Source organism: Macrotis lagotis, chromosome 3, assembly GCF_037893015.1.
Source record: "Macrotis lagotis isolate mMagLag1 chromosome 3, bilby.v1.9.chrom.fasta, whole genome shotgun sequence".
In the NCBI taxonomy this organism is placed as follows: domain Eukaryota; kingdom Metazoa; phylum Chordata; class Mammalia; order Peramelemorphia; family Peramelidae; genus Macrotis; species Macrotis lagotis.
In genome coordinates this window covers 55,834,920-55,860,657 of record NC_133660.1, presented here as the reverse complement: position 1 = coordinate 55,860,657, position 25,738 = coordinate 55,834,920, and the positions used below count along the sequence as shown (strand labels likewise).

General features: G+C 39.3%; 1 protein-coding gene across 4 annotated transcripts in view; it reads left to right on the top strand.

Annotated features, from left to right (window-relative positions):
* Nucleotides 1-8,173: 8,173 nt before the first annotated feature.
* Nucleotides 8,174-25,738, top strand: part of SEC24B (SEC24 homolog B, COPII coat complex component) — an 88,246-nt gene continuing 70,681 nt past the window's right edge. For all 4 annotated transcript variants that reach the window (XM_074228732.1, XM_074228731.1, XM_074228730.1 and 1 more), the window contains exon 1: nt 8,174-8,297. In XM_074228732.1, the coding sequence (XP_074084833.1) occupies nt 8,189-8,297 (109 nt within the window). In that variant the 5' untranslated portion in view covers nt 8,174-8,188. The remainder of the gene's footprint in view (nt 8,298-25,738) is intronic.

The following is a 25,738-nucleotide window of genomic DNA, read 5'->3' as shown; positions in this document are numbered from 1 at the left end:
GGATTTCAGGGAAGCCTGGAAGGATTTACATGATCTGATGCTGAGTAAGTTGAGCAGAACCAGAACATTGTACACCCTAACACCAACATGGGGGTGGATGATCAACCTTAATGGACTTGCTCATACCAACAGAGCAACAATCAGGCACAATTTTTGGATATCTTCAATGGAGAATGCCATTTGTATTCATCGAAAGAATTGTGGAGTTTGAACAAAGACTATTACCTTTAATTTTAAAATAAAGTTGTCTTATTATGTAATTCTGCTTTATCTCATACTATGTTTCTTCCTCTCATCACATTCAACTTAGATCAATGTATACTATGGGAATGATGTAAAGACTAACAAACTGCCTTCTATGGGGGGTGAGGGGAGGGAAGCAATTTTGGGGTGAATATTGTAAAACTCAAAATAAAATCTTTCTAAAATTTAAAAAAAGAAAGAAAAAATAAAATAGAAGATAATAAAAAAAAGACAAGCACTCATCTAAAAAAAGAGAATAATAGTTTGTTCTTTCTTTAATATTTCTTAACCCTGAGAGGACTTCACAAGGAATATTAACCCTGAAATGGTTTTATTGGAAATATTCCACTCATGGGGATAAAAATCAAGCCAAAAAACAATTCCTGCTTCAAGAAGCTTACAATCTCATGGGGGAAACAACCTGCAAACAGCTATATACAAAAAAGTTTGATACAGCATAAATAGGAAATAATTAAAGAGGGAAGGCACTGGAATTAAGAACAGTTAGGGAAGGTAGGAGGTAGGATTTTAGTTAAACTTAAAGGAAGTCAGAAGGTCAGTAGTTGGAGCAGAGGAGGAAGAGCATTCCATAATGGGAGGCAGTCAGAGAAAATACTTGGAATGAAGAGATGGACTGTCTTGCATGAGGGGAAACCATGGTGTTATGAGAACAAAGTGTACATGTTCAAGAGTATTTTAAGAAGACTGGGGGGCGGCTAGGTGGTGAAGTGGATAAAGCACCGGCCTTGGAGTCAGGAGTACCTCAGACACTTAATAATTACCTAGCTGTGTGGCCTTGGGCAAGCCACTTAACTCCATTTGCCTTGCAAAAACCTTTAAAAAAAAAAGAAGACTGGAAAGGTGGAGGAAGCTAGGTTAAGAAGGGCTTTAGGGGGTCGCTAGGTGGCGCAGTGGATAGAGCACTGGCCCTGGAGTCAGGAGTACCTGAGTTCAAATTTGGCAGCAGATACTTAATAATTACCTAGCTGTGTGGCCTTGGGCAAGCCACTTAACCCCATTTGCCTTGTAAAAAAACCTAAAAAATAAAGAAATAAAATAAAATAAAATAAAGAAATAAAGCAAAATAAAATAGGGCCAATAGCAGTCAAAAGCATAAAGCTTTCTTTATCCTGGTACATGTGCCAGGGCCTCCTCTAGAAGGAGACCAGTGTCAATGTAGGTCAATCCTAATATAATATATATATATGTATATATATATATATATATATATACATATATATATATATACACACATATATCTTAATGGTTACACAGGATGTTGTAATCCTGACAATGGAGGTAACATCAACAATGAGATAAATTTGATTCACAAAAGGACTTCTTGACTGAGACATGGGTCCTAAAGTCCTGCAGGTGTTTGTCTGAGCTCAGGGACCAGCTGGTGCTGGTATGAAACAATTCTGGGATTTAAGTGTTCATCCAGAGGATAATGAAGCAAAGGATTGTTGTTATGATAAGCTCAGGGCACAGTTTGCTTGATGAGCCTTAGCTCGCTAGAAAATAGAGTATTTCCTGTTAAACCCAAAACTGTAAAAATCTTAAAAATATAGGGTTAAAAAATGACAGAAAATATATTTTTAAGTTTCATTCTCTAAGATCTTACCTCTAACCTATAGGTGTTGGCCATTCATAATATGACTACTTGAACCAGCAAAGAGTTGAATTTTTATGCAAAAACAGAGAATAAGAAAAATCATTACACTGCTTTTGTGGCCTGAGCATGAAAGTTGCACAATATTAAGCTGCCCAAACTGCTCCTCAAAGACTACTATCCTTGTACAATACTATCTGAACTCTAATTGTCTCTTCCTGGCAGGACAAATCTCCCAGCTTCTTGATCACTGTCCTCTGGAGTGTATAATGAACACGGGAAGATACCTTGGAGTCTTAATTTCTTTTTTTTTTTTAGGTTTTTATTGCAAGGCAAATAGGGTTAAGTGGCTTGCCCAAGGTCACACAGCTAGGTAATTATTAAGTGTCTGAGACTGGATTTGAACCCAGGTACTCTTGACTCCAAGGCCGGTGCTTTATCCACTGTGCCACCTCTAGCCGCCCCCGGAGTCTTCATTTCTTACAAAGTTGGCAAAAGGTGACTGATATTAAGGCTGAGTATTCTCTAAAGAAACCAATCTTTTTTTTACCAGGATATAGTTTTGAGAATCTTATTATGCTTCTTACTCCTAATATGAAAAAAAGTACTGGTCTTGGCATGAGGATCCTAATAACTCCTAGATTGTGAGCCTGAAGTATGGAAGGATGATGATGCTCTTCGCAGTAATAGACTTGGTGTGTGGGAGGTAGAAGAGGACTTAGGAGAAAAGATAAGGAGTTCTGTTTTGGACATATTAAGTTTACAATATCTACTGTACAACCAGTTCCAGAAGTCTAAATGATACTAGGAGATACTGTTGGGTAGGTTCCGGTGTTTTCCAGTGAAGAATCACTGCTTGATTCAGGAATGTAGGTGTAAAAAAAAAAGAAATTTATTGAAAAGTTACAATATAGAAGCTGTAATGTAGCTGCTGACTACTTGGGTTCCATTTTGCCTATGAGGAATCATTATTCAGACTCGGGAAAGCATGAGTGGAAATAAAACAGAAGGGGTGGGCTAGGTGACTCAGTGCATAAAGCACTGGCCCTGAGGTCAGGAGTACCTGGGTTCAAGTCCAGTCTCAAACACTTAATAATAATTACCTAGCTGTGTGGCCTTGGGCAAACCACTTAACCCCATTTGCCTTGCAAAAAAATTAATAAAAAGATTACAAGACATAGGATGAGCTGGGGGGGGGGGGGGGATAAAAGAACAGCCAATCAGCCTTGGCTGGTCCATGGTGAGAGAGGACTAAGCTAGCCCTGAACAAGGGTCCAACCCAGGTTTTTATGTCTTTCCTCTCATCCAGAGGGTAAAAGGTGAACTCCCTTCCCCTATACTAGACCAGGAATTAGGTAGAAGGTAAAGTCCAAGGAGATCAGGGTACAAATTTTACTTTAAGAATGAGGTCTCCAGGCAAGATTATAACTGCTTGTTACAATCATAATTCTCTACTTCAAGTCAATTTACATCTCAAGAGTCAATTTACATCTCCACCCAAATTCTTTGTTACATTCAAATTCTCTTCATCTTCTCTTGCATCATTAATAAAGAAGTTAAGGAGAGATTAAAGAAAACCACATGGATTGCTAATTAATTTTGACAATCCAGCTCCAAGATCAAGCAGAAATCTGAAAGCAAAAGGAGGCCTTGCCAGAAATCTCCTTAAATCCCCTCCTCAGGGACCATGGGAAGAGAGTTTGGGGAGGGGTTGAGGGTCTCTCATTCCAACCTGGGTGGTCTCAAAATGATGTTTCAGTGTATGGATAATCTAATTTGTTTTACCAATGTCATTAGAAAGTGGCCAAGATCATACTAGAGGTCAAGTTGGAGCATTTTAACAGAGTGATAGAGAAAGGGTGAAGATTATTAACATTGAAAACAAAAAATTTACAAAGTTTTTTTTTCCAATTAAGTTCAATATTCCCTATGCCCATGATTCTCTGCATCAATATGATACTGGAGATCATTATAGAGTTTCAGGCAAGATAAATAGATTTGAGAATCATCAGCATGAATATGGTCTTTAAATCCATAGGAATGGGTGATGGCAATATTAAGGGTGTGGCTGAGGCTAGATGGAGGAATAGTTCATTGAGGTTGAAGAACAATTTATTCAATTTTTTTTCAGTCATGTCTCTTCATTTGGAATTTTCTTAGCAAAAATGCTGCATGGTTTGCCATTCTTTACAGATGAGGAAACTGAGACAAATAGAGAGAAGTGACTTACTCAGGGTCATATAGCTAGCAAGAGACTTGAGGCTGGATCTAAACTCAGAAAAATTAGTCTTCCTGACTCTAGCCCTCCACTTTTGAAGAACAGTAATGAGGGATAATGTTCTTAAGTGCATGGAATTCATCTAATTATAATGTGAAAGCATATTAAAGATCTTTTAAAATTAAACTTGAAATATATTAGCTTAAAACTTTTCCAAACTTCTCTAGAAAAGTGGTTAGAACAAAAGCTAAGGCTATCCATATAAATGGGTTAAGGTATTGACCAAATTAATCTCATTATCTTATTAAAATTTATCATGCTCATTCCCTAAAGTTCTTACCTACTAGGCAAGGTACTAAACTCTTCTCCTTTGAGAAGAAATTAAGATATGGATCCCAGTAAAGAAGACTACTTAAATAGTAAAGGAAGACAAAGAATACTCATTGACTATTAGTAGAAATTATCCCCCTTTGACCCTCAGCTCCTTGAGGGTAAGAATTGTCTGCTCCTTCTTTGTTGTTGTTGCCCTGGGTCACCTAAGAACTAGATGTCAAAAGAATGAAGGCATAACTACCACATTATATTTATTATAATGAAGGGAATGTTATGCAAACCTGTTTCTCTAAATCCTCAAAGTGTGAAATGAAGATCCCAGGAATCTAGAGTGCAGAGAGCAGGAAAGGTTTTTTTTTATTTCTTCACATGAGGAAAAATAAGAAAAGATTCCTTTACCCCTGCCTTGCTCAAAGAGCATCAGCACAGGCTTCTTTTATTTCAAAACTAATTCTACTTCTAAATACTGTCTTATCCTACCACTGGCTGGTAAAACAAATTCATAATCTTTTTACTAATACTACCCAACCAGCACAAGCAAATTCAATCCTCATTATCCTAATTATTCATAACTAATCTCTATCCTATTAGAAAGTTATGGTTTTCTTTTCTTTCTTTCTTTCTTTTTTTGAGTTTTTTGCAAGGTAATGGGGTTAAGTGGCTTGCCCAAGGCCACACAGGTAATTTGAAGTGTGTCTGAGGCTGGATTTAAACTCAGGTAATCCCGAGTCCAGGATTGGTGCTCTATCCACTGTGCAACCTAGCCACCCTATCTATACCTTATTAAAAGTGATGTTTTACAATACTATAAGCAAATTAGAAGATCAAGGACTAGTTTACCTGTCAGATCTATGGAAAGGGGAGCAGTTTATGACTAAGGAAGAGATGAAGAACATCATCAAAAACAAACTAGATGATTTCGATTACATTAAATTAAAAAAGCTTTTGCACAGATAAAACCACTGTAACCAAGATCAAAAGAAATGCAGTAAATTGGGAAACAATGTTTACAACTAATGATTGTGACAAAGGACTCATTTCTAAAATATACAGAGAACTGAGTCATATTCTTAAAAAAAAAAAGCCATTCCCCAATTGACAAATGGTCAAAGGATATGCAAAGGCAATTTACAGATGAGGAGATCAAAGCAATCCATAGTCATATGAAAAATTGCTCTAAATCATTAATTATTAGAGAAATGCAATCAAAGCTTCTGTGAGGTACTACCTCACACCTCTCAGACTGGCCAATATGACCAGAAAGGATAATGATCATTTTTGGAAGGGCTGTGGGAAATCTGGGACACTATTACACTGTTGGTGGAGCTGTGAACTCATCCAACCTTTCTGGAGAGAAATTTGGAACTATGCGCAAAGGGCAACAAAAATGAGCATACCCTTTGATCCAGCAATACCACTACGGGGTCTATACCCTGAAGAGATGATGAAAAAGGATAAAAACATCACTTGTACAAAAATGTTCATAACAGCCTTTTTTGTGGTGGCAAAGAATTGGAAATTGAGTAAATGTCCTTCAATCGGGGAATGGCTTAGCAAACTGTGGTCTATGTATGTCATGGAACACTGTTGTTTTATTAGAAACCAGGAGGGACTGGAATTCAGGGAGGCCTGGAGGGATTTTCATGAACTGATGCTGAGTGAGATGAGCAGATAGATGCAGGAAAAACACTGTACACCCTAACAGCAACATGGGGGGTGATGTTCACCTTGATGGACTTGCTTGTTCCATCAGTGCAACAACCAGGGACAATTTGGGGCTCTCTGCTGTGGAGAATACCATATATATCTAGATAGGGAGCCATGGAGTTTGAACAAATTTCAATGACTATTCCCTTTAATGAAAAAAACACATATTGTCTGATCTTGTTATCTCTTACACTTTTTGTTTCTTCCTTAAGGATATGATTTCTCTCTCATCACACTCAATTTGGATCAATGTACAACATGGAAACAAAATAAAGACTGACAGATTGATTTCCATGGGGGGGGAGGGAAGAAAAATTGGGAGAAAAATTGTAAAACTAAAAACTCAAAATCTTAAAAAAGTGATGTTTTACAAAATCATTATGCATTTCCTTTGATCAAGTTCTGAGGCATCCAATCAGAAAGTTAGTCCAGTTCCTCTTGAAATTACCTAATTTCTGAGAAATGATAGGTAACTAGGGAAACAAGACTGACCTTGCTTACAAAGTGAAAAACAAAGATAAGAATGTATTATGAGGAAACTTAACTGAAGGCAATCCCTCACACTCAGCATGGTCTTTTCCTCACAGACTGCAACCATACTACCCCCAGAACTTAAATACTTTGGTTTCCCCCAAGCTGTCCCTGCATCCCAGAAATAACTGGATGGCTAGCGGCAATGATGGTCGGAACTATGATTGTATCCAATTGGCTTCAAACCTCTGACTTTCCTTCCTGATGAAAACATTCTTGGCAGATGCTTTCACTTTGGTCCATCTTGCACAAGTCCAAGAATTTCAACTCCAGCAGCACAATGCGAATGTCCCTGGCTGTCCCTCTTAATCATGGCCCTACTTCTGGAAGCCAACGAAAAATAGAACCTGTTGGCACAGTTGCTGATACATGGTAAATGTGTTGGTGATATCTGCCTTCATTCTTGAAGACCGTGATGTCAGGGAGGTGATGCCGGGAATCGGATTTGGGTGAGGGTGCCTGTGCTAAGTCAGCGCCTCACTTTCTCCGCCAGGGCCATTTGGGTCCATTGGCCGTTTATGAAGCAGGACAAGTGGAGATAGCCCTGCATTCGAGGCAATCAGGGTTAAATGGCTGGCCCAAGGTCTCATAGCTAGTGTCACATGTCTGAGTCTGCATTTGAACTTCAGAGCCTCCTGACTGCAGGGCTGGTGCATTGCACCCTGTGTCTGGCCCTGGATTCACTAGGCAGAGGAGATAGATTTAGATGGCTGGAGGATGAGAAGCCTTTCCTAAGCATTCAGCACATATCAAACACAGTGCTAAGCATTGGGGAATTTAAAAAAACTCTAAATGTGTAACTTTAAAAAAACACTTTATAAATGCTGGGCTGTATCAAAATTAATGACTTTTTTTTTTTTTTGTTTTTGCAGGGCAGTGGGGTTAAGCGGCTTGCCCAAGGCCCCCCAGCTAGGTGATTATGAAGTGTGTGAGGCCGCCTTTGAACCCAGGTCCTGCGGAGTCCAGGGCCGGCGCTGGCTGCCCGCATCGGCTAAGGAGTCCTAGGGAAGCCTAGGCGCAGGGGCCGTGTGCAGAGCGCATGCGTGCGGAGGTCCCCGGCCCGGCCTGCGCGGTACCGAGGCTGGGAAGGGCGCGGCGCGCTGCGGGGGCCCGCCCCGGAAGCCTCCGTGCCTGCGGCAGCCCCCGGGCTGCCGGGCCCCGCTCCCTTCCGGGGTCTGGAACTTGGCGCCCCCCCCCCCCCCCCCCCCGCAGGCCCCGGGCTCCATTCCTCGGGGCCCGCCCGCCGGGGGGCGTGGGCCCGGCGCGGCTCTCTGCGCTCCCGGGCGCCCGCGCCAGGGGGCGCTGCGCCGGCCGCCGCGGGGGCGGGGGCGGAAGGCGCGGGCCGGGCCCAGGCCGGGCACTGGCGCGGAGGCTCCCTGGAACGTCGGCGCGCCCCCTAGCTCCGGGTTCCGGTTCGATCCCTTTGGTGACGCCCGGCGCGTTCCTTCCTCTTCCTCCCGCCTCCCCTCCCCCTCCCTTCCCGGTCCCTCCTTCCCTCCCTCCCGGACCAGGCGCCCGAGCCGCCGCCGCCGCCGCCGCCGGTCATGTCCGCCCCCGCCGGCGCCCCGCACCCCCACGCCGCCGCCAGCGCCCGGATCCCGCCGCGGCTCGGAGCGCCGGCCCCCGCCGGCCCGGGCCCGCGCTACCAGAACGGTGAGCCGGCCGCGAGAGGGGAGGCGCGCGGGGCCTAGGGCGCGGGTGGGCCCGGAGCGCGGCGCGGGGGAGCCCAAGTTTGCAGCCCGGGCCGCGCCGCCTCCCCTCCACCGCGGCTTTCTCGGGGCCTTCTCCCTCCCCGTTCCCGCCTCCCCCGCCGCAAGCGGCCCTCGCAGCGAGGCTTGGCCTTTCAGCTCCCTCGTGAAAACAGGCAAGCCGACTCCAGAGGAGGCTATCGGAGGCTGGGCTCTTCTACCCTGCCCGCGTAATCGCCTGGCTGTCTTCTTGTTTCCTTACCGAAAGGGTTTTCGAGAACACAGCAAACTTAAATGGTACAAGTAGCGCTTAGCACAGGAGCCATCCAGTGTTTTGTAATTGATACTTTTCAAAAAGGGAAGTAGGCTCTTGTTTTAGTCAGTAAGTCATTTTAGTCACGTTCATTGATTGATCCATGCGAAATCATTTCTGTGACCAGGGATAGGACATGTTTGACTTCACGACAAGGTAGAAATAATATTTTTGTAACATACAGTGTTACTCTTTTGTCTTTTGCGTAAAAGAAGTCCAAACTTGTCGTATAAAATGAACCAAATGTTTTAGAGCAACTTAAATTCATGTTTAACTTGGAGCCAAGCATATTATGCCTTCGATGGTTAACTGTTCATTTTCTGTGTTGTGCGCTGTTGACATTGTGAATTATCTCTGGTACCTTTGTATCATAACTCTACCATCTGTTGATGATGCTTAAGGAGTGTAATTGTTACCTTGACTAAAGCAAAACAATTTGGAAAAATACTTGGTAAAGAGGAAGTTATATAACTATTGGCTCCCATTAGCATCCGTTTGTGACCTCCAGGATTGGTGATTGCACTTTTTTATTTTTATTTTTTTATTTTTAGGTTTTTTGCAAAACAATGGGGTTAAATGGCTTGCCCAAGGCCACACAGTTAGGTAATTATTAAGTGAGGTCACATTTGAACTCAGGTCTTCCAGACTCCATCCACGGACTGCTCACTTTCAAGAAACATAACAACAGTTCTGTAGTCACCTATTCAGCACTCATTTTGATTTCTAGGCCCATTTAGTATCTCACTGAAACTTAATATTTTACATTATTGTATTCTTCAGATTTAAATTATTCCTTTTTATCTCCCACTCCCACTTTTAAAAATTTGAAAGAAAAAACTATTGTAACAAAATAGTCAAGCAAAACAAGCCCCTACTCTTCCAATGTTCTTCATCTTGAATCCATAATATTGTTATCAAAAATACAAAGCACATTGTCATTTGAACTTTTTTTTAACAATTGGGGAAAAAAAGCTGGAAATCCAAATAAAGAGTGATAGCTATATTGAGTTTTCTAGATTTTTTTCCTTTAAAAAGTTTTTCATAAGTTATTTACATAAAAGAATAACCCTTTTTGTACTCAGTTGGAAACTAGTAGTTGTGTTGCTTTAAATTTTTTTTAACCATTCTCTTCATTTATGGCTTTTTGGAAACATATATTAACTTTTTTGAGGGTGAACTTTTAGAAATGATTTATATATATATATTTTTTGTTTCCCTGTTGTAATTCCTATTAAGGTGGAAACAATCTTCACAAGAATTGCATGGCAAGTTATTTAAACTAGTAGTTCAAGGGGCGGCTAGGTGGCATAGTGGATAAAGCACCAGCCCTGGAGTCAGGAGTACCTGGGTTCAAATCCAGTCTCAGACACTTAATAATTACCTAGCTGTGCGGCCTTGGGCAAGCCACATAACCCCATTTGCCTTACAAAAACCTAAAAAAAAAATAAATAAACTAGTAGTTCAACTGGAGCTTCCCTCTCTTGCAGGTACAATTGTCTATTGAAACTAACAATGGTTTCAGAATGTTTCTTTAAGCCACCACTTGGTTTTATCTGTAAAAGATTTAACAGAATTGCTTTTGAGGTGTTAGCTGTTGGATATATAGAAATTAATTTGCTTTCCCAAATATGTTCTCCAGGGAGACAGTTATATCATTTTTAGGAGTCAATAAGGCACCAAAAATGATGTGTTAAATTACAAGAGTTTGATATAATGAGTGATAGAAATAAAACTAGATCACCAATTGACCTAGTATTATCTTGTCAGTTATGGGAAGACCTTCAAAGCTGAAAACATAAAATTTAAAATAAAACAAGTACTCCCTAGTATGCCTGAAGTCTCTTCTCATAGAGCATCTGTCTCAAGTTTCTGTTCTTCATTTATAGCTAACTAAAAGCATCAGGTCGACTTATGAAGACATCACCATGGTGATAATATGCCTTTCTGGATGTTTAATTTCCATCTATGCATATTGATGGAGATCTCTATGATATTCAGGAGAATAATCCTTTCTCTGGGTGATTATCTCTAGTGCCTATTATCTAAGATTTTTATTATTATTTTTCTCATTTTATCTGTCTTTCAGTATATCTTTACCCCATATTAGATACCTGTTGCATTTACTCCAACAACCACTTATTCTATTCAAGGCTAGCAACTGGTAATTCAAAAACAGAATTATATATGAAACATTAGATTATAAATTCCTTGAGAGCTAGTATATGTAGAACTTTGCATATTACCTCACACCACACATACTTGAAGGATTCAGTTATTTCCATGATATGGATCTCTTCATTGGGACATCTTCTTTACCTTGATAATAGTGATTCTTGAGTTGTTATGATTAAAAATTTCTTAACCATGAGGTCAATGTAGGGATGTTTCTGTTAATTTGTTAGTCTGGGATTTGAATGACAGATATACCTGGCCAGGATCAGTAGAAAAGCTTTTCTAGTTCAGTAGAGCTGAACAAGCTCTGCCAGAGCTTGAACTTCACTGGAAAAGTCTTTAAGAAGCAGGCCACTTTGACACCAAGATGCAAGACTCAGAGTAGATTTTTTTCCCCCACCAACAAAGTAAATGTAATAGGTCATAGTACAGTGGAGAGAGTCCTAGATTTGTCGTTTGAGAACTTGGATTCAGATCCAGCTATTTGCTATATGTGTGATCTTGGGCCAGTAATCTCATCTGTAAAATAAAGGGGTTGAACTTCTAAGATCCCTTCTCTGGTTTTATAATCAGTCCTATGCTAAGAAAAAAAAAAGGAATGTGACCAACATATTCTAGATTATGCTTTCCTTGTAACAGTTTACTTGTTCAGTACAGCTCTGTTGTACAGTATAGAAACTGGTTTTTGATTCACTTTTTTAATGGTGCAACCAAACATTTTGACTCGACTGAACTGTTGTGATTAAACTTCTACAAAAAAAGTACTTTGTGGACATTAACTTAAGAATATGTTACAGGTTTCACATGTTGAACTGAAATTTAATCAGAGTCTTAGATCTACTAAATTCCTCAGGCTGAAGCCATTGAGCCAAACCTTGAGTATCTTCATTTTGTATTAAAAAGAATTCTACACTATTTGAGTTTCCTAGGAGAGAGCATTTACAAACTAACAACCCAGAATTCTTGGTCTTGCTTCTGTCAAGGTGGTTGACAGACACGTCAGTTAACCTATTTGCTTCAGTTTCTCCATCTGTAAAATGGTAGGATAATAGCACCCATCTTCCAAGGTTGTTGGAAGGATAAATGATACATGTAAAATGCTTTGCAAACTAAGTGCTATTATTAACTTTGGAAATGTGGTCTCCTCCAGTAGGACTTGGCAGTTTTCTAGTTGTCCAGGCAGATTACTGGTGATTAATAATTTAATTTTCTCTTATGGAGTTTATAGAGACATGCCACCAGAAGATTTGGGCTTTCCTCAGCTCTAAGAAGTAAAAAATTATTTCTATGCCTAAAATGCTTTTCTTCTAATTTAGATTTTTATGGAAATTTATCTATTTCTTAATGTTTCCCACATTTTTAAATCAGAAAATTCCTGAATCCAATTTTGGAGCCTTTCTCATAAACATATTTTTTTACATCATCCAACATACTTGTCCAAAATTGTTTTCTAATCTGTTTGGAAGGATAACTTGAACATACCCTTCAGTTTTATGGTTGAAAATTGGAGGGGAGAGGGTGGCTAGGTTGTGCAGTGGATAGAGCACTGGCCCTGGAGTACCTGAGTTTAAATCCAGCCTCAGACACTTAAATAATTACCTAGCCCTGTGGCCTTAGGCAAGCCACTTAACCCCATTTGCCTGGCAAAAAAAAACTTAGGAAAGAAAATTGGGTGGGGGAATGATGAATTTTGGAGACCTAGAGGTTTAGGGTTTTTCTCCAGTGACATCACTGTAAGGAACCTCAGCAGTCATCTGGTCCAACTCCCTGGTTTGTTTTTACATGTGCAGTGGATGAAGAAAATGAATTTTAGGGGCGGTTAGGTGGTGCAGTGGATAAAGCACCAGCCCTGAAGTCAGGAGTACCTGGGTTCAAATCCGGTCTCAGACACATCATAATTACCTAGCCGTGTGGCCTTGGGCAAGCCACTGAACCCTTGCTAAAAAAAAAGAAAATGAATTTTAGATTTGTTAAGTAGTTTACCCAGTTTTACATAGTTAAGTAAGTAGTCATCAGAATCAAGATCTGAACCCAGGTCTTTAGACTTCATTCAGCACAAGCTTACAATTTCCACTTCTTTCCACTGCATCCAGTAGCCGGAGCTGCTGACAAGTAGCAAAATGGACTATCTTCAGTGCCAAATTCTTTCTAATCTCAGGTGGGGGGGTTGTTTATTTTTAAAACTCTTTTCAAGAAATGGTTGAGAAGGGAATCCTGACATTTAAAATTTTGTAGGAATTCAGGGCTGGAGTTTCAGTGTTTTTTCCTTCAAATTCTTCCCTGGAAGCTTTTAAGAGCTTTTGCACAGTTAATAGTAGACAACATGGGGGGGGGGGGTAGGGGAGAATTGTAGGACTTATAACAGGGACTTACAAAACATAACTAGACTCATAATTATACTGGACTCTGGGTCAGAGCAATCTGTTTTTCTATGTATTCTTACCAAAAATGCAGTTCAAACATTTACCAGTAAAGGAGGATATTGTGCTAGGTAGGCCCTGGGAATGCAAAGATGAAAAAAAACATGAAAAATACCCTGTTTTCAACCCTCATAGATTTAGAGCCGGTAAGGATCTTTGAGATCACATAGTTCAATACACTTTTCTCATTTGAAGCAATCTCCCCATTATAGTGAAATGATCTTCTCAAGGTCATATTGCTAGTAAGCTGTATAGACAGCATTTGAACCAAGATACTCTGTTACTTTAATTACTCTCCACTTTCTCCTCTGGTGCATTCAGCATTATACTGTTATAACAATTTGAAAAGAAGTTGTCTGCAACACCTACTAAGACTCACCCCACCCCCACCCCTTGATTTTGTCCTTCAGATTTTTCCAACATCCTTTCCAAGCTCCAACTTGGACTCTAATTCCCTGGAGAAGTGATATAGAAAAAGGAGCATCCTACAAACAATTCAATTCAGCACACACTATTAAATATTTATTTCACTTGACTAGAGAATATTTCTTCTGGAAAAGATAGGGACATTTTGTCATATATTGATGATTTTTAAAAAAAGATAAAAAACCAAAAGATCCTTGCCCTCTAGCATCTTTTACTCTTAAGAGAAAGGCTAATACATTCACACAAATAAGTATGTTGCAAGATGCATGTAGTAGAAGCAAAAACTCAATTTGAAGACCTGGGAAATTTCCCAAGCCTGAGTGTTTAATTTCTTTTTTGAGGATTTCTAGAGGAAACACCAGTCATTAGACACAAAATTATTAAGTGCCAGGCAGTGTACACTAGGCACTTGGTTTACAAAGACAAAATGAAACAAACCCTGCTTACATGGAGCTCAAGTTGAACAGAGATGACAATTTGCATATAAGTATATAGGACAGTAGAAAAGAAAATGGCCTTTCATTAACAGTGAGGAACCCGAAAACACCTGAAGAAGAGTGTGGAAAGGTGGGTCTTGAGCTGAGTCTTCAAGAAAAGAGGGATTCTTATGGGGCTGAGGTAAGAATAAGATTCCAAGCCCAGGGTACAGTGCTAAGGTAGTCAGGACTAGAAAGGTAGGGAGAAAGATCAGGTTATGGAGAGCACTGACTTTTTTATTTTTAGATTTTTGCAAGGCAAATAGGGTTAAGTGGCTTGCCCAAGGCCACACGGCTAGGTAATTATTAAGTGTCTGAGACCGGATTTGAACCCAGGTACTCCTGACTCCAGGGCCGCCGCTTTATCCACTATGCCACCAGCTGCCCTGAGCATTGACTTTCAAGCATACTAGTTTATATTTGAACTTTTACGTAATTGGCTTTTATTAAATAGGTAATTTTGTCAGTTTTGTGCTGTAGGAAAATCACTAGTGGCTCCATGAAGAATAAGTCCTTTGAAATCATTCAAAGAATCTTAGATTGCAGGGTGAAAGGGACCTGAGAAATTACATGTCTCCAAGTCTTCATTTTATAGATGAGAAATGTGCCCCAGAAAGGAGGATGAGTGAGAGGACTTGTCTACCATGACACACAAAAGTGTCTTCTGACCTAATATTTTTGGTTTTTCCTGCTCCATGAAAATGTAGGCTCTCATGATCCTAATTTTGGAGGGACTGGAAACATGATGCTCACTGCTTTCTTTTCTTTTTTCTTTCTTTGAAAGCTGAAAAAGTCATCCACCTCTTAAAATTTTTGGATCAGTTCCTAAAAAATTCAAAATCATGTTTAGCCTAGACTTTTAAAGACCTCCACAATTTTCTGTAGTACTATTTTTTTCTCAGGCTAAAAGACTCATTGCAGAGGCCCTGCTTTTTCCTTTTGAACAACAAGCCCCAAGACATAGAGTAGATTCACAAAAAGCTTGGGAAATCTACAAATGATGACTAGTTACTGACTCCTTAGAGATGCTGACTCTTGTTGCCAGTTCACTCTGATTTCCACATCAGCCTATTTAAAGTCTGAAAAAAGACAGTGTGTACTTAATAAAATTCCTAAGATTCCTCCATTCTCTATGAATTATTATGTCAATATAGAAGGCAGATTTCCTTCTGAGTTTATAACTATGTTCATATTGACTATGTAAAACCATCAACATATTCTAGCATATGTTCTTGGTATCTTATTGATAATTAATCATTGTGCAGTAGAAAAATACTGAAAGATTTAAATTCATATCCTATCTCTAAGTACTTAGTAAATGTGTGACAGAATACCTCTGAGTATCCATTTCCTTATTTGTAAAATGGGGGTAATAATACATCATACAGAGTTGTTCCTACAGTATTAATTGAGACAATGTATTTGCAAACCTTAGAGCACTATATAAATGTTATCTCCTTGAAAAGAAGAATTCCACTTGGAGAGGTCTTCTGCCTAACTGATTTGATTCTTTTTGGGTTTTTTTTTTTAAGCAAAAGCATATTTGTGGTTGACCTTGATATTCCTTTTAAGATTACAGAAGAATTCCTTTTCCAGAACTTTGAGGCTGACATCTTTCACAGCCACTGAAATGTAACCCAGGAGAAAACTAATAAAACAAAGAGTATTTACAGTTTTGGTGATCGGTGGTCCTGTGTTATTTGGAGGACTGACTGGTCCAGGTCATGTCACTGATTGTAGGAGTTGGGAAATGAAAGGCAAATAGCAACTTTCTCATTTTATTCATTAACCTCTTAAGTAGAAGTTGGAAAAAATGACTAGACGGCATTTCTCCTGGAAAAGATAGGGGCATTTCACTGGACTGTAAACTTGAGTATGGTACAGCTGCCAAAAAACTAGTATGTTATGCTAAGAATGAATACTCTTGTACTACTTCTGTCAGATCATTTCTGGAATGTAGTGTTCAGTTCTAGAGACATCATGTTTAAAATTTTGGAAAGCAAAGGCTTTTTGATTACAGGTTGTTTAGAAAGTGGAAGGGTTGGTGAAGGGCCTCAAAAATTGGAGGTGGAGGAAGGAAGCTATCTTCAAGTATTTGAAACAGGCAGATTTGACCAATGTTTCTGGATTACACACAGAGGTAATCACACAAGCAAAGGCAAGGGGCCATGAGAACAAATAAGATGTGTACGATTAAATAGCAGGTTGTACTAATTAACATTGTTCTAATTGAACATTTGTTAGGAGGGCTTTGTTTTTCTTTTTCAGTGGGAAAGTAGGACAGAAGACAGATTTTTGTGGTTAATTGAAAAAATAAATTTAATATATCAGTTTAAAATAAGGAATAGATACTCACCTCAAAATATCAAAATTCAAAGCTAAACATGTAAATCTTTGAAGCTCTAAATTGAATCTTCCTACTTTGAGGATTTGTTGATATAGACTATTTGAAATGAGTATGGGAGGGCTATTGAATCAGAAGCCTGGAAAGTAGAGCAACCTTCCATTAATGTATAAAATTGACTATCCTCCAGATGTATTTACCAAACCATTCCATTCTTTTCCTCTGGCCTTTCTCAACCTTTCCTTGATATGAGTATTAAACTCTTTACTACTTAAATTTCAGAATTGTTATAAGTCCAGTGAAAGACTGAATGAGATCACATACAGGATATTCATTTTCTTCCCCTCTAGGTTCAACAGAGCCTAATTAATAACTAGAATTCTTAATCATTAGTTAATTGATTTGGAAATCATTTATTACATGCATATTATGCACAATGAATTCTTTAGACTAAGAAGAAAGTTTCTAACATATTGGGTTATTTTTCTTTAGAAAATTTATGAGAGGACATGACTTCATCGGATGTGAAGACTCTGAGGAATCCTAAGTCCTCAGATTTAAAGCTTGAGGACTGCAATAGACTTTAGAAACTAGTCTAACTCACATGCACTCAGAGGACTCATAAGTACAATACAGTTTACATCTTCTGAGAGTTGTACCTTACTGATACGGCTTTAATTTATAGAACATCATCATTCGAAAATGAAAGAATTGACTCATGAATCTCAGAGGACCTGGGTTGAAATTTTTCCTCTTAAAACTACCTGTGTGAGGGGCAGCTAGGTGGTGCAGTGGATAGAGCACCAGCCCTGGAATCAGGAGTACCTGGGTTCGAATCCGGCCTCAGACACTTAATAATTAACCTAGCTGTGTGGCCTTGGGCAAGCCACTTAACCTCATAGACCTAGTTTCATCTAAAAAAATTAGGGAATTAGACTAGAGGACCTCAGAGGTGCCTTTCATCTCTAAATCTATTCTCTTGTGAATTATAATACAGATTAGGCTGGAAGTGTAAAGAAGAAGTGCTAAGAGGTAGGATGGCATAGTCAACAAAGAGCTTTGGAACCAGGAGGATGGGTTCAAACCTTGCCTGTGACAACATAAGAGGTGATTCTAGACTAGTCATTTCACATTCAGGAAATTAAAACTATAGCTAGGAAAGAATGCTTGCCTGCATTGGTAGGAGTTTCATTACTCAGGAGCTCTCTGTATCATTGAAATCACAGGTCTGATTCTTATCCTTAAAAAACAAGAAAATAGTACAGCCAAATGCTATGAATTTGAATTTTTCTTCCTTTATAAAATAATCAAATTAGGCAGATTGATATAGATAGCAATTTTATTTCATATATAATATATTTATTAATGTTTAGATTAATCAGGAAACACTTCTTGATGAAATTGGCATTTTACTTAGTCCTTGAGTGATTTCACCTAGTGGAAAAGGGGGATGGGGTGCAGTTCATACTTGAGTCATAAGAACTGAAAACAGACAACTTGTTATTATTGTTTTTAATCACATGCATATCAGTTTGGCAGATTGAGAATCGATTGTTCTCTACTCCCTGTGTAACTGGTAGTGGCATAGGAGAGAGGGGCAGTTCTTTAAAAAAAAAATGAGATTTTCCTGCTCCCAAGGAGTTTAAATTCTTTTTTTTTTACTTTTTTTTTTTTTACTTTTTAGGTTTTTGCAAGGCAAATGGGGTTAAGTGGCTTGCCCAAGGCCACACAGCTAGGTAATTATTAAGTGTCTGAGGCCGGATTCGAACTCAGGTACTCCTGACTCCAGGGCCGGTGCTCTATCCACTGCACCACCTAGCCACCCCAAGGAGTTTAAATTCTAGCAATACGTGTGCATGTATTGAGTAGAAAGTGCTTTTATATGGCCTTATCTTATGATCCTTAAAAGAATTATGTACAGAGCAGACATTTACAGATGAGGAAACTGAGCTTCATAGAGTAGAAATAAGTTTCTCAAGGTCACTGTTACTCTGATAAAGATTAGCAGAGTCAGGATCAGAAACTGTATGCTTTTTTCCATGTATATCATGCTACATCATTTTATCCTCTATTGGTTGTATAGCCTAGCAACTTAGACACCTACAATTAAAGGATTTTTAATGATTCCTAATGGCACCTGATGTTATAATAGACAGAGAACCAGGTCTGGAGTCAGAAAGACTCATCTTCCTAAGTTCAAATCTGACCTCTGACACTTGCTAGTTGTGTGACCCTGCTAGCTATGTCACTTTACCTTGTTTGTGTCAGTTTCCTCATCTGTAAAAGGAATTTGAGAAGAAAATGATAAACCGCTTGTCAAGAAAGCCCTGAGATCACAGAGTTGGACATAATTAAGCAATAGAATAGTTCTGGTTTACTTTTTTTTAATTTATTTTTATTAAAGATATTATTTGAGTTTTACAATTTCCCCCCAATCTTGCTTCCCTCCCCCCACCCCCCACCCCCAGGGAAAGCACTCTGTCAGTCTTTACTTTGTTTCCATGTTGTACCTTGATCCAAATTGGGTGTGATGAGAGAGAAATCATATCCTTAAAGAAGAGAAGTCTAAGAAGTAACAAGACTAGACAATAAGATATCTTGGGGTGGGGGTTAGGTTTTTGCAAGGCATTGGGGTTAAGTGGCTTGCCTGAGGCCACACGGCTAGGTAATTATTAAGTGTCTGAGACCAGATTTGAACCTAGGTACTCCTGATTCCAGGACCGGTGCTTTATCCACTATGCCACCTAGCTGCCCCTGTTATTTTTCCTAAATTAAAGGGAATAGTCCTTGCACTTAGTTCAAACTCCACAGCTCCTTATCTGGATACAGATGGCACTCTCCTTTGCAGACAGCCCAAAATTGTTCCTGATTGTTGCACTGATGGAATGAGCAAGTCCTTCAAGGTTGAACATCACTCCCATGTTGCTGTTAGGGTGTACAGTGTTTTTCTGTTTCTGCTCATCTCACTCAGCATCAAGTTCATGCAAATCCCTCCAGGCCTCCCTGAATTCCAGTCCCTCCTGGTTTCTAATAGAACAATAGTGTTCCATGACATATATATACCACAATTTGTTAAGCCATTCCCCAATTGAAGGACATTTACTTGATTTCCAATTCTTTGCCACCACAAATAGAGCTACTATAAATATTTTTGTACAAGTAATGTTTTTACCCCTTTTCATCATCTTTTCAGGCTATTGACCCAGTAGTAGTATTGTTGGGTCAAAGGGTATGCACATTTTTGTTGCCCTTTGGGCATAGTTTCAAATAGCTCTCCAGAAGGGTTGGATGAGTTTCTGGTTTACTTCTAAAATGTATTTATAACGGGCAGCTAGGTGGCACAGTAGATAGAGTACCATCTCTGGAGTTAGGAGAACCTGAGTTCAAATCTGACCTCAAACACTTCATTCAAGTCACTGAGTGACTTTGGGTAGGTCACTTAACCCCATTGCCTTGCAAAAACCAAAAAAAATTTTTTTAAATAAAAAAATGTTTTGGACAAACATGGATAAAAAGAAGAGGCACCTTATCTTTCAAAATACTTTGGTAAATGCTTTATACTTTTAACATAACATTCACTTCTAAATATCACACTGGAGTTTGATATCCAGTAAAATGTTCCCTTATAACAAAGATTTTTTTCAAAGGTTTAGAAAAATCATGTAATGTATCAATGCTATCATATAGCATAAGATACATTTTACAGTCATAGACTTCTTTTTTGTTGTTGTTTTTAGGTTTTTGCAAGGCAAATGGGGTTAAGTGACTTGCCCAAGGCCACACAACTAGGTAATTATTGAGTGTCTAAGACTGGATTTGAACCCAGGTACTCCTGACTCCAGGGCCAGTGTTTTATCCACTGCGCCACCCAGCCGCCCTGAGTCATAGACTTCTGTCAAAAATAGGAAAGTCCAATTTCTCATTTCTTCTCTGCGGCTAACCTTGGCAATTTGACAAAATTCATTTTTTTTGGCATTGTTTTCACTTTCTTTGCCACAATTATTTTGCACATTCTTTTTTCTGATTTTGCCTACTTTAAGTGGATTCATAGAAGTCAGGAACAATAATGTTGATGATTTTTTTTAAGGTTAAAATATCGAGTTAAAAAGTGAAATTTTAAGTGGCAAAACAAAGGGGGCTTTTGGGGGGCTAAATTTTCCATAATGTACTTGATTTTCTTTTAATATTGCCTTGCAAAAACCTATAAAAAAAGCAATGAGGTTAAGTGGTTAAGTGACTTGCCCAAGGCCGCACACAGCTAGATATTAAGTGTCAGAGGTTGGATTTGAACTCAGGACCAGGGCTCTATTCACTGCCTCACCTAGCTGCCCCTTAAGATTGCTTTTCAAAGAACAATGGAAGAATATAAAATGACAGCCTTTCTTGTGGTTGCCTTGAGTCATTTGTCTTGAACGATTTATCACCTTATGTTTTATTTTTTTGTTGTTTATTGGGGGGGTAGTTTGTAAGTCAATGGCTTAAGTGACTTGTCTAAGGTCACAGTTAAGTAATTATTAAGTATCTGAGGTTAGATTTGAACTCAGGTCTTCCTGACTCCAGGACCAGTGCTCTATCCACTATACCACCTAGCTGCCCCTCACCTTCTGTTTTATTTTTTTTAGAATGATTTTATTTATTTTGAATTTTATAATTTTTCCCTCTACCCCCCCCCAGTGCATTCTGTTAGTCTTTACATTGTTTCCATGGTATACATTGATGTTAAGTTGAATGTGATGAGAGAGAAATCATATCCTTTAAGGAAGAAAAATAAAGTTTAAGAGATAGAAAAATTACATAATAAGATAAGGGTTTTTTTTTAATTAAAGATAATAGTCTTTGGTCTTTGTTCAAACTCCACAATTCATTCTCTGAACACAGATGGTATTCTCCATTGCAGATAGTCCAAAATTGTGCCTGATTGTTGCACTGATGGAATGAGCAAGTCCGTTAAGGTTGATCATCACCCCCATGTTGCTGTTAGGGTGTACAATGTTCTTCTGGTTCTGCTCATCTCACTCAGCATCAGTTCGTGCAAATCCTTCCAGGCTTCCCTGAATTCCCATCCCTCCTGGTTTTAGTGTTCCATTGCATACATATACCACAATTTGTTAGGCCATTCCCCAGTTGAAGGACATTCACTTAATTTCCATTTCTTTGCCACCACAAACAGGACTGCTATGAATATTTTTGTACAAGTGATGTTTTAACCCTTTTCCATAATCTCTATTTTTTAATTTAATATTTATTTATTCTCATTTTGAACAATTTTTTTATATATTAATAAAATATTCTTGTTTAAGAGTAAACAAAATAGCCCCTCCCCCCCAAAAAATATAGACTCACTTGAGCAATAAGTAAAAGGGGAGAGAAAAAAATTAAAATTAAAAAAATAATAGTAATAATTTTAGGTATGGCCAGGTGGTATGGTGGATGGAGCACCAGCCCTGGAGCCAGGAGCACCCAAGCCCATATCTGGCCCCATACACCCAACAATCACCCAGCTGTGTGACATGTAAGCCACCCCAACCCCACTGCCCTGCATAAACCAAAAAAAAAAGAAGAAAAAAGACATAAAATAATAGTAGGGGCAGCTGGGTGGCAGACACAGCACTGGCCCTTGAGCCAGGAGCACCCAGGTCTAAATCTGTCCTCAGACACCCAACGATCACCCTGCTATGCAGCCCCAGGCAGGCCACCCAGCCCCATTTGCCCTGCACCCCCCAAAAAACAATAATAAAAAATGTGCTTTAGTCTGTGTTCCAACACTACCAACTCTGTCACAGGTGGATCACATTCTTTATGATAAATCCATCACAAAAGTTACTTCCTTATTTTTCCACCACTGCCATTGCTGGTCACAACTCCCTCCTTTCGTATTTCTCCACTACCATGTACTATATTTTCTTTCTCCTTTCACTCTGACTCTGCTGTAGGGTAGCTGAGTGGTGCAGCAAACAGATCCATGGCCCTGGGGCCAAGAGGCCCTGAGCCCCCCCCTACCACCCCTTAGGCCCAGCATCCACCTGGCCCTATGGTCCTGGACAGGCCATCTAATCCCAGCCCCTTGCAAGAAGTAAAAAAGAAAATGCATTATATCTGACCACTCTCCCCCTATGGTCTATCCTCTCCTCCTTCATTCACATCCCCACCCCTTCTCCCGCCTCCCCCCACCTTCTTACTCCAGATTGTCTATACCCCATTGTGTATATATATATATATATATATATATACTGTTTCCTCTCCTAACCACCTCTGATGAGAGTGAAGATTCCCTCATTCCCCCTTGTCTTTCCCCCTTCCATATCATTGCAATAGCTCATTGTAATAAAGAAAAATCTTATTATATGAAATAATCTTGGCCTATTCCCCCTCTCCTTTTTCTTTCTCCCATTACATTTCCCTTTTTTCTGTTGACTCCATTTTTACACCATATTTTATATTCAAATTCAGCTTTCTCCTGTGCTTCATCTATAAAAGCTCCTTCTACCAGCTCTGTTAATTGAGAAGGTTCATATGAGTATTATCAGTGTCATTTTTCTATACAGGAATACATGCAGTTCATCATCATCAAGTCCCTCATATTTTCCCCTTCTCCTCCAATCTCTGTGCTTCACCTGAGTCCTATATTTGAAGATCAAACCTTCTGTTCAGCTCTGGCCATTCCAACAGGAACATTTGAAATTCCCCTGGTTCATTGAAAGTCCATTTTTTTCCCTCGAAGAGGACATTCAGTTTTGCTGGGTAGTTGACTCTCGGTTGTATTCTGAGCTCTTTTGCCTTACGGTATATTATATTCCAAGCCCTATGAGCTTTTAATGTAGTTGCTGCTAAGTGCTGTGAGATCCTAATTGCAGCTCCACGATATTTGAATTGTGTCCTTCTGGCTACTTGTAATATTTTCTCTTTGACTTGGGAGTTCTTTAACTTGGCTATAATATTCCTAGGGGTTTGTTTTTTGGGATCTCTTTCTCAGGGTGGGGGGTATCTGTGGTTTCTCTCCATTTCTATTTTGCCCTCTGCTTCTAGGATATCAGGGCAATTTTCCTGCTTTGAAAATGATGTCAAGGGCTCTTTACCTGATCATGATTTTCAGGTATTCCAATAATTTTTAAATTATGTTTCCTAAATCTGTTTTCATATCATTTGTTTTTTCAGTGAGATGTTTCACATTTTCTTCTAATTTTTCATTCTTTTGGTTTTGAAGTAATGAGTCCTGATTTCTTGTAAATTCAGCAATCTCCCTGAGGTCTATTCTTTGTCTGAAGGATTTGTTTTCCTCAGAGAGCTTTCTTATCTCTTTTTCCATCTGGCCAGTTCTGCTTTTTAAAGCATTCTTCTCCTCAATAACTTTTTGAACTGTTTTATCCATCTGACCTATGCTGGTTTTTAGCATGCTATTTTCTTCAGCATTTTTTTGGATTTCCTTTGACTAAACTGCTTACTTCATTTTCATGTTTTTCCTGCATCTTTCTCATTTCTTTTCCCAGTTTTTCTTCTAACTCCCTCATTTGATTTTTTCAAAGTCTTTTTTTGAACTCTTTCATAGCCTGAGCCCAATTTCTGTTTTTCTTGGAGTCTTTAGATGCAGGAGATTGTGCTTCCTTATCTTCAGACTGAGTGTTTTGATACTTCTTGGGCTCACAGGCAAAATGTTTCTCAATGGTGTTCCTCTTGTTTCTCTGCTTGCTCATTTTCCCAATCTTTAGCCTGTTTTAGGGGTGCTTCCTGAGCTTTAGGGACACTCCCACAAGGGTCTCGATTGGTGAGGCCCTGTCCTCCCTCCTGGTCTGTGAATGACCATATGTGCCCCCCCTGCCACGGGGCTGAGGTGGGGGGGACCCTGCTGTTCTTTGGGGGGGCCTAGACTGGGATCAGGATCTGAATGTAGTCAGAACTCCAGAGTCCTGTTCCAGGAGCTCTGTAGTCTCTCTCTCTTCACTCCCCTACCTAGGTTCAATGGGCTCATGCCCTGGGGGCTCCTGCTTACTGGCTCTGCCTGCTTCTGTTTTCTGGATCTGGATTTCTGTGGCATGCTTCACAGGCTGGCTCTGGCAGAGGTTCCCCCCTTCCCCCAAGTTTTGCCCAGTGTTCCCAGGGGCATAGGTCAGGAACCCCCCCCCCCCCCCCCAGTGCCCTGTGGCTGCCTCTGGGAGGCTGAAGTTCTTTTGCTCTGGCGGGCCACCTCTCTGATGGGTCCCTCTCTGGGTTCTGTGTCTCGAAAATTTAGTTAGATTCCTTAGTTTAGAAGTTTTATGAGAGAGCCCCTAAGAGAGAATCCTCTCTTGTCTCCATCTTGGCTCCACCCTTTTCCATAATCTCTTCAAGGTATGGGCGCAGTAGCCCTCACCCTCTGTTTTAATCAGTTTAAGAATTTAATTTAAATTAGCAGATAATGAATATTTTTGAAATGTGCAGTTATAAAAACATAGACTTTAAAATGACATAAGTTTCTGTTGTGTTCATAACAATAAAATAGATTCAATCTGATATTTAGTTAAATGCTGGTAAACTTTCAGCAGATAAAACATTCTTGTTATTTTTAGAAGATTGAGCTATGGGGACATGATAATGTTCATTTACCTATGTCTATATCTTGTAACATGAATAAATCAAGTCATTAGGAAATGAGTAGTCATTAAATAGATTTGGTTAAAAAATTGTTACTCTCATGATTTATAAATTTATAGCATTTTAGATTCTACCAATTTTTATATTAATTGCATGGGCAAGAGCATTAACTTTTTACCCCAATTGATATTTATTTTTCCAATTACATGTTATGAAAGTTATGAAAGTTTTTCAAACATTCATTCACTTGCATATGAATATTTATAAGTTACATAATCTCCTACCCTCCCTTCCCACTCCCCACCCCCTTGCCCTCAGTGATGAACAGTCTGTACATATACCTTTATGTTTCCTTATTTACAGTTTAGTTGTTTTCTGTATGCTGAATTAGGACTAAGAGAAAAGAAAAACATAAGAGAAATTTTTAAAATGAACATAGTCATTCAGATTCTATTGTTTTATTATGTTTTTCTTCCTCTGGGTATGGATAACTCTGTCCATAACAGGTCTGGGTTTCTGAGCTGCTGAGAGATCAACCATCAAGGTTGATCAACTCACAGTGTTGTTTGCATTAACTTTTTTTTAAAAAGGAATACCATTTGGTTCATTTTTTTAAAAAACTCATAAAAGAGAACTTTGAATGTATATATAATGTTTCCCATCATCCTGCAAGATAATTTAAAGCAC